A 10,164-nucleotide genomic window follows, 5' to 3' on the forward strand; every position below is an offset into this window, starting at 1 on the left:
GTTAGAAGTGATACCAAAACACAACGTGCAAATTACAGCCAAATCGGAAAAGAATTGCGCCCTCTTGTGGCTCAAAAGGTCAAGACCCCAGATCGGTTTATATGGCAGCTATTTTGGAATATGAACCGATTTCGACAATACTTAGCACAGTTGTTGGAAGTGATACCAAAACACCACGTGCCGAATTTCAATCAAATCGAATAGGAATTGCGCCCTCTAAAGGCCGGTTTATATGGCAGCTATATCAAAACATGGACCGATATCAAGCAGCTAGCTTTACTCCTCCAAAAGTTAGCGTGCTTTCGACAGACAGACGGACGGGCGGAGAAACCGACAGAAGGACGGACATGGCTAGATCGACTTAAAATGACATGACGATCAAGAATATATATATATATACTTTATGGGGTCTTAGATGCATATTTCGAGGTGTTACAAAAAGAATGTCGAAATTGGTATACCCCCATCCTATGGTCGAGGGTATAAAAATGGAAAATTGTTGCAACACAAAAAACCAATAAAAAAACAAGTAAAAGCGTGCTAAGTTCGGCCGGGCCGAATCTTATATACCCTCCACCATGGATCGCATTTGTCGAGTTCTTTTCCCGGCATCTCTTCTTAGGCAAAACAGGATATAAGAAAAGATTTGCTCTGCTATTAGAGCGATATCAGGATATAGTCCGGTTTGGACCACAATTAAACTACATGTGGGAGACCTGTGTAAAATGTCAGCCAATTCGAATAAGAATTGCGCCCTTTGGGGGCTCAAGAACTAAAATAGAGAGATCGATTTATATGGGAGCTGTATCGGGCTATAGACCGATTTAGACCATAATAAACACGTTTGTTGATGGTCATGAGGGAATCCGTCATACAAAATTTCAGGCAAATCGGATAATAATTGCGACCTCTAGAGGCTCAAGAAGTCAAGATCCCAGATCGGTTTATATGACAGCTATATCAGGTTATGAACCGATTTGAACCATACTTGGCACAGTAATTGGATATCATAACAAAACGTGTCGTGCCAATATTCATTCAAATCGGATAAGAATTGCGCACTCTAGAGGCTCAAGAATTCAAGACCCATGATCGGTTTATATGAAAGCTATTTCAGGTTATGGACCGATTTAAACCAAACTTGGCTCAGTTGTTGGATATCATGACAAAACACGTCGTGCGAAATTTCATTCCAATCGGATAAGAATTGAGCCCTCTAGAGGCTCAAGAAGTCAAGACCCAAGATCGGTTTATATGGCAGCTATATCAGATTATGAACCGATTTGAACCATACTTGACACAGTTGTTGGATGTCGTAACAAAACACGTCGTGCAAAATTTCATTCCAATCGGACAAGAATTGCGCACTCTAGAGGCTCAAGAATCAAAGCCAAGATCGGTTTATATGGCAGCTATTTCAAAACATGGACCGATATGGTCCATTTACAATACCAACTGACCTACACTAATAAAAATTATTTGTGCAAAATTTCAAGCGGCTAGTTTCACTCCTTCGGAAGTTAGCGTGCTTTCGACAGACAGACGGACGGACGGACGGACGGACAGACGGACGGACATGGCTAGATCGACATAAAATGTCGCGACGATCAAAAATATATATACTTTGTGGGGTCTCAGACGAATATTTCGAGTAGTTACAAACAGAATGACGAAATTAGTATACCCCCCATCCTATGGTTGAGGGTATAAAAATTAGTATACCCCCCATCCTATGGTTGAGGGTATAAAAATTTAACATTTTTATACCCACCACCATAGAATAGGTGGTATATTCATTTAGTCATTCCGTTTGCAGCACATCCATTTCCGACCCTACAGAGGTCGGATCGTCATAAATTTCTAAGAAGATTTTACTACGTTCGTGTGCCTGTCCGTCCGTCTGTTGTTATCGCTCTACATCCTTCCCAAATTATGTTATTGAGCTAAAATTTGGCTCAGATACGTCTTTTTGCCACATTTGGATATAGCTGCTGTATAGACCGAACTGCCGAAAAAGGGTCCAAAGCTCATAAAAGCTTCATTTACTTCCCGATTTCGCTGAAATTTAAAACAGTGAGTTGTTTTAAGCCTCCCGATATCGGACTCACATATGGTTCATATAAGACTGCATTTAGATATTGCAATGAATTGTAGTTACGTTATTTCTCCCAAAGGGGAGTGAGTCAAGTTAAAGACTATGAGAATGAACATCACCAGAAATTGAAGGATTTAATTGATGGCTGAAATGAAATTGCCAGACAACCGATAGGATCAGAACACAGACAACATGCCATCGGCATATGTTTCTAGAGCTTAATAATTTGCAGATTCGAAGTTTGGTTACCATAAGCTAAAGCCTTCAGCCGTTGAGGCACATTTCGCTCACAGTGAGTGGGCTGTGTTAGACCAGTCGATATTCGTGCTGAGAATGGTAAGTTGGGACCAAATTTGGATAAATTTGGAATGGATCATTATGAACTATACCGGTATGTTTGGACTAAATATTAATGGATATATATCCGTGAGGGTAGGTATGCAAAATACGATCCGGGCGAACTAAATGACTTAATTTCGCAACTTGAGCTCTTTGATGGTCTATTTATCATCCGATGTTTACAAAGTTTTCACAGTTTAGGTTGGGTGTTAGTTGTATTCTGCAATTTGATTCACTTAGATATTTCAATCCATTTACATTTAAGCCCAATTGTTATATATTTTAGTAGTAAATGATTTTTTGGGATTTTTGTTTTAATTTTAGTTAGATCTTGCATATAGGTTTCTGATTTCTAGTCTTTGTTTCGTTTTGCAACAGTACCTATTCGAAAGTTCTGAATAACTTCCAGCGCCAAATTAAAAGTAACTTTTATCAACAGCATTCTTTTAAAGCTTCCACTTTTAATCACGATCAACTTGAGACTAATGTTTTGTGCTTAGTAAACATTGATTTAGAAAATTTTTTTGGCAAAAGTTAATTAGAATTTTAAATAGTTTTTGAGCTAATCTAGCAAATTTGGTGTATCGCCAAAAAAAAAAGCAATGAGTAATTTTGTATTTGGGGTGCGAATTATACATTCCTTGGGTTTTTGTTTTGACAAAATCGAAAAATTAAAATGTCAAATTTTTATGATAGAGGCGGAAAGAGGTGTGCATAAGGCTTTTTAAAATGCCTGCAAAAAAGTCTGGAGGCATTCCAAAGACTTATGCGCTCGCTTCAAAATGTACATGGCGTGTTATTGGCGAACAGGGCATCACGTTTCACGTCTACAATGAGCGCTTATATAAGCCCTGATGAAAGAGTGCTCTAATAATGCCTTCTAAAATACCACTGAGCATAGGCTTCTTTTTCTTCATTTTTAGAATGTCTTAAATTGCAAAAAACAAGTAAAAAGAGCTAAGTTCGGCAGTGCCAAACTTTGGATACCCTACCATCATGAATAAAATACCCATAGGATGGGGGGTATACTTATTTCGTCATTCTGTTTGTAACTACTCGAAATATTCGTTTGAGACCCCATAAAGTATATATATTCTTGATCGTCGTGAAATTTTATGTCGATGTAGCCATGTCCGTACGTCCGTCCGTCCGTCCGTCTGTCTGTCGAAAGCACGCTAACTTCCGAAGGAGTAGAGCTAGCCGCTTGAAATTTCGCACAAATACTTCTTATTAGTGTAGGTCGGTTGGTATTGTAAATGGGCCATATCGGTCCATGTTTTGATATAGCTGTCATATAAACCGATCTTGGGTCTTGACTTCTTGAGCCTCTAGAGTGCACAATTCTTATCCGATTTGAATGAAATTTTGCACGATGTGGTTTGGTATGATATCAAACAATTGTGCTAAATATGGTCTTAATCGGTCCATAACCTGATATAGCTGCCATATAAACCGATCTTGGGTCTTGACGTCTTGAACATCTAGAAGGCGCAAATCTTATCCGATTGGAATGAAATTTTGCACGACGTAGTTTGTTATGATATCCAACAATTGTGCCAAGTATGGTTCAAATCGGTTCATAATCTGGTATAGCTGTCATATAAACCGATCTTGGGTCTTGACTTCTTGAGCCTCTAGAGTGCACAATTCTTATCCGATTTGAATGAAATTTTGCACGACGTGGTTTGGTATGATATCAAACAATTGTGCTAAATATGGTCTTAATCGGTCCATAACCTGATATAGCTGCCATATAAACCGATCTTGGGTCTTGACTTCTTGAACATCTAGAAGGCGCAAATCTTATCCGATTGGAATGAAATTTTGCACGACGTAGTTTGTTACGATATCCAACAACTGTGCTAAATATGATTCAAATCGGTTCGCAATCTGGTATAGCTGTCATATAAACCGATCTTGGATCTTGACTTCTTGAGCCAAGTGATCGCGCAATTCTCGTCAGATTTGGCTAAAATTTTGCATGAGGTGTTTTGTTATGACTTCCATTAACTGTGCTAAGTATGGCGTAAATCGCTATAGAACCTGATATAGCTGCCATATAAACCGATCTTGGATCTTGACTTCTCGAACCTCTAGAGGGCGCAATTCTCATCCGATTTGGCTGAAATTTTGTATAACGCCTTCTCTCATGACCTTCAACATACGTGTCTAGTATGGTCTGAATCGATCAATATCTTGATACAGCTCCCATATAAATCTCCCGATTTTGCTTCTTGAGCCCTTACAAGGCGCAATTCTTATCCGAATGAACTGAAATATTACACAATGACTTCTACAATGTCAATCAGCATTCAATTATGGTCCGAATCGGACTATAACTTGATATAGCTCCAATAGGATAACAGTTCTTATTCAATATTCTATGTTTGTCTAAAAAGAGATACCGCGCATAGAACTCGACAAATGCGATCAATGGTGGAGGGTATATAAGATTCGGCCCGGCCGAACTTAGCACGCTCTTACTTGTTATAACAACTCCACTACCATATCCATAGCAATATGCAAATGGGGGCTTGTCTGGATCATATTTTATTCAGGTCTCGAGAAGTGACAGTTTCAAAGAAATCGTGGAGCAAATTCGCTTTTTCTGAGATTAAGACCCTAAATTGGAAGATCGGTATATATGGCATCTATATCCAAATATAGTTTGATTGGCTTAATATAATTCACTGTGTCAAATTCCAGAGAAATCGATTAATAAATTTAGCTTTTATGGGCTTAAGACTCTAAATCGGCAGATCAGGCTATATGCCAGCTATATCCAACTATAGTCCGATCTGGACCATATTTGGGTGTGACGATGGAAGGCTTAAAGAAGCTCACTATTTCAAATTTCAGCGACATCGGATAATAATTGCAATTTTTATGGGCTTATGGCCCTAAATTGGCAGGTCGGTCTATATGCCAGCTATATCTAAATATAGACCGATCATATTTGTGTCGGAGGTCCGAAGGCTTAAAACAACTCATTGTTTCAAATTTCAGCGAAATCGGATAATAATTGCGGATTTTATGGGCTTAAGACCCAAAATCGCTCTATCGGTCTATATGGCAGCTATAGTCCGATTTGGACCATTTAAGAATTGCGTATAGAAGAAATCCTAGTCTGTTTAAAATTTTCAATTCAATATCTCAATCTTTAAAGATTGTGACGTGATAACAACTGACGGACAGTCGAACAGACACAAGGACATCGTTAAATCGTCTTAGAATTTTGCGACGATCAGAAATATATATATATTGTTATTGCGGATTTTTCATATCGTCGACATTGACAATTTTTTTCACAGCTTGTGACTCTGTGATTGCATTCTTTCTTCTGTCAGTTATCAGCTGTTACTTTTAGTTTGCTTTAGAAAAAGTGTAAAAAAAGTATATTTGATTAAGTTCATTCTAAGTTTTATTAAAAATGCATTTACTTTCTTTTAAAAAATCCGCAATTACTTTTTGGGCAACCCAATAGTTTGTAGAATCGGAAACTGAAATATCGATGTGTTGCAAACGGAATTACTAAATGAATATACCCTCTATCCTATGGTAACGGGTATAAAAATTAAAAAAAAAATTGCTCTGTTGTTTGTTTATTTTGCATATAAATGTTGATTTTTTCTCTAAACTCTTATTTTTTTACCATTTTCCGCATTGGTGCTACATTTCCCTTTTGTCGCCAATGGCGTTTGCACATATTTTATCCAATTTGCTAATCAGATGTGCTACCAACTCAGCCAACCAACTGCGCGGCTAAAGGTAAACAAATACAATTGTCTATTTTTATCATTAAAAATTTCAGCCAAATCGGATAAGAATATGCTAATAAAAAGTATTCGTGCAAAATTTCAAGCGCCCAGCTTGACCGATATGGCCCATTTACAATCCCAGCTGGCCTATACAAATATGAATTATTTGTGCAAAACTTCAAACGGCTAGCTTTACTCCATAGATAGTTAACGTGCTTCCGACAGATAGACGGCGGACATAGCTAGATCCAATTAAAATGTCGATCTTAGACGAATATTTCGAGGAGTTACAAACAGATTGACAAAATTATTATAACCCCATTCGATGGTGGAGGGTATACAAAATTTTAAGAGTTTTACTTTTTTTATACCCACTACCATAGGATACCCCCTACTAATTTAGTTATCCCATATAAACCGATCTCCCGATTTAACTTCTTGAGTCTTTACAAGCCTCAATTTTTCCGATTTGCACGCGGTGTTCTGTTACGACTTCCAAAAACTGTGCTAAATTTGGTCAAAATAAGTCTTTAACCCGATATAGCTCCTGTGTAAACCTGTCTCTCCATCATTCTTGTTCGGTTCCTAGAAGCTTTACTTTTTGATAATGATTGACATAAATTTGGTATGTAGACTAAAATTGTGACCTTCAACTAAATTGGATATGTATAATCCAAGGTGCTGGATTCCCAAGATTCGGCCCGGCCGAACTTATAACGCTTTTACTTGTTTTAAGTTTAACAAGTAAAAAAGCGTTAAGTTCGGCCGGGCAGAACTTTGGATACCCACCATCTTGGGTATATATGTAAACTACCTTTCCTCCAAATCCGATGGAAAATTCATACCTTATGCCCCATAGCAGCTATATCGAAATATGTTCCAATTTGGACAAAATACCTTTGTAAAAGTAATTGCGGATTCTTTTAAAGAAAGTAAATGCACTTTTAATAAAACTTAGAATGAACATTAATCAAATATACTTTTTTTACACTTTTTTTCTAAAACAAGCTAAAAGTAACAGCTGATAACTGACAGAAGAAAGAATGCAGTTACAGAGTCACAAGCTGTGAAAAAATTTGTCAACGCCGACTATATGAAAAATCCGCAATTACTTTTTGGGCAACCCAATAAAGGTAAAAATCATTGTTCAATTGTGTATAACAAAATATTGGTCTTTTAGGTAGCTTTAGTTAAAAATAAACCGATCTGGACCATAAACGACACGCATGTTGAAAAGCCTAACATAAGACACTGTGTCAAATTTCAAGGAAATTGGATTATAAATGCGCCTTTTATGGGGCCAAGACTTTAAATCGAGATATCGGTCTATAGGGCAGCTATATGCAAATCTGGACTGATTTAGACCACGTTTCAGAAAAATGTTGAAAAGCCTAACACAACTTACTGTCCCAATCTTCGGCGACATGGGACAATAAATGCGCCTTTTATTGGCCCAAAACTTTAAATCGAGAGAACGGTCTTTAAGGCAGCTATATCAAAATCTGGACCGATCTGGGCCAAATTGATGAGGGGCTGACGAAGGGCCTAACACATCTCACTGTCTCAAATTTCGGCGAAATCGTATAATAAATGCGCCTTTTATGGGCCCAAGACCTTAAATCAAGAGATCGGTCTATATGTCAGCCATATCCAAATCTGTACCTATCTCGGCTAAATTAAAGAATGATGTCGAAGAGCCTAAAAGATCTCGCTGTTCAAAATTTCGACGAAATCGGATAATAAATGCGCATTTTATGGACCCAAAACCTTAAATCGAGAGTCGGATTGAAGAAGGATGTCAAAGGGCCTAACACAAATCACTATCCTAAATTTCAGCAAAATCGGATATTAAATGTGGCTTTTATGGGGCTAAGACCCTAAATCGGCGGATCGGTCTTTATGGCAGCTATATCTAAATCTTTACCGATCTGAATCAAATTGAAGAAGGATGTCAAAGGGCCTAACACAGCAAAATCGGGCCTAACACAGCAAAATCGGGTAATAAATGTGGCTTTTATGTGTCTAAGACCCTAAATCGGCGGATCGGTCTATATAGGGGCTATATCAGGATATAATCCTATATGGCCCATCTTCGAACTTAACCTGCTTAGGGAAAAAAAACAAATATGTGCAAAATTTCAGCTCCATATCTCTATTTTTAAAGACTGTAGCGTGACTTCAACAGGCAGACGGACAGACGGACGGACATGGCTAGATCGTCTAAGATTTTTACGCTGATCAAGAATATACATATATACTTTATAGGGTCGGAAATGGATATTTCGATGTGTTGCAAACGGAATGACAAAAATATACCCTCATCCTTCGGTGGTGGGTATAATAAATGGTGACACTTATTACTGGGCAGTAATCAATACTTATTGAGTTATTTCATCATAACGAAGATGATGGCGGTAGGCTGCAAGACTACCAAACATAAGATCATGAATTTAAACCTCTGCATCATCAAATTGATTAAAATTTGTTTTTGAGGATAATAGTACAGTGAGTGGCAGAGAAAAACCTGAAAGCAGCAGTAAAATGAACGAAACAAACAGCTAGAGCCGAATAAAGAATATATGAAACTTCCACACCCTATGCGTGCAGCAAAGCAAATGTCGTGGCTGGTTAAATGGTTTTTTGTTTTGTTCGTGGATATATTGTTGTTGTTATATGTTAACTTGCAAAGAGTGCCTTTCAATAACATATTTGTATTTTCGGTCGCTGAGATTCGAAATAAATTGTTGCAAGAAAATCAACAAATTTCTTTGTCGTTTTTTCGACAAAAGTTGTTGTTTTTCAAAATTATTTTTATGTGTGTATAACATAACAGAGAAATGTGAGCAAATCTGATTTTATGCGTAAAATTGTTAATGTTGTGAGAAAGGAATCATAAATTTTTGAAAACAGTGTAATTTGGGGTTGCTTTCATTCAACTGGTAAAAAAAACAGGGGATTTCTTAATGTTTCCTTCAGAAGGTAAAGAGCACTCACTAAACCAAAACATGTGCTCGTTTGAAAAGTGATTTTCATATTTTAGTTTCATTTGTATCACGCGACATATACAACTCTACATGTGTCAAATTTGACATGTCATAATACACCTACATACCGTGTAATAGAGCCTTAAGAAAAATTATAATATTTTGGCGTTCTAATAGTCTTGAGATATGTGGCCTATTAATTTTCCCTGATATGGAGCAACAAAAACTAATAAAAATTTCATTTTTGATTTAATTAAGAATAACTTATCTAATTTTATTCGCCCTCTCTTTGACAATATACGTTTTATAATAGAAGAAACAAAACATCAAAGTGATAAACATATTTTGCAACAACAATAATGATAACCAAAAAACGGACATGCCACAGGTATTGTTCAGGAGTGTAGCTGCAAACTTCAGGCAGTAATAACAAAATTGTATAATTTGTATTTCTGTGAGTCGAGGTTTCCATGCATCCAAATTTATTTTAATATCCATGGCTGAGAGCAGATAATAGGTATACATAAGAATGTGCACGAATGAGTTCACAGCTCCAATTGCGGTAAATGTTGAACCTGTAATGGAAAAGTAATTGTTATTTATATTTATATTGAAACATGTAAGGACAGGCTAATGTCGGGTAAAAACGATATTTTGGGTATGCGGGCTAAGTCATTCAAAATTATAGTTTCACTTTCACAATTTAAAATGCAAAGTTTTGACCAAAATCCGTACGTATTGTAGGAGTCATAGCGAAAATCTTTGAGCAAATTTTTGACAAGATTACGTTTGCAGGAGCCCTGAAACGTTACAATCGTAACATATGGGAGCTAAATCTGAATAGATGTTTTGAAATTTACCAGTCATCTGAGAGTTTCTTAGAGAAACATTAGACATTAATGTTTCTCTAATGACCTTTCACATTACGTGAGGATCGGTTAAAAAAACAGCAAAATATAACAGTGTTAGTTAAATCGTATAAACGAAT

General features: G+C 36.9%; 1 protein-coding gene across 1 annotated transcript in view; it reads right to left on the bottom strand.

Annotated features, from left to right (window-relative positions):
- Positions 1-9,406: 9,406 nt before the first annotated feature.
- LOC106092388 (elongation of very long chain fatty acids protein 1-like) overlaps positions 9,407-10,164 on the bottom strand; it is a 10,307-nt gene continuing 9,549 nt past the window's right edge. Inside the window, exon 5 of the mRNA XM_013259233.2 lies at positions 9,407-9,751. Within this exon, the coding sequence (XP_013114687.1) occupies positions 9,441-9,751 (311 nt within the window). The 3' untranslated portion in view covers positions 9,407-9,440. The remainder of the gene's footprint in view (positions 9,752-10,164) is intronic.

The sequence above is a fragment of the Stomoxys calcitrans genome, chromosome 4, assembly GCF_963082655.1.
Source record: "Stomoxys calcitrans chromosome 4, idStoCalc2.1, whole genome shotgun sequence".
Lineage (NCBI taxonomy): Eukaryota > Metazoa > Arthropoda > Insecta > Diptera > Muscidae > Stomoxys > Stomoxys calcitrans.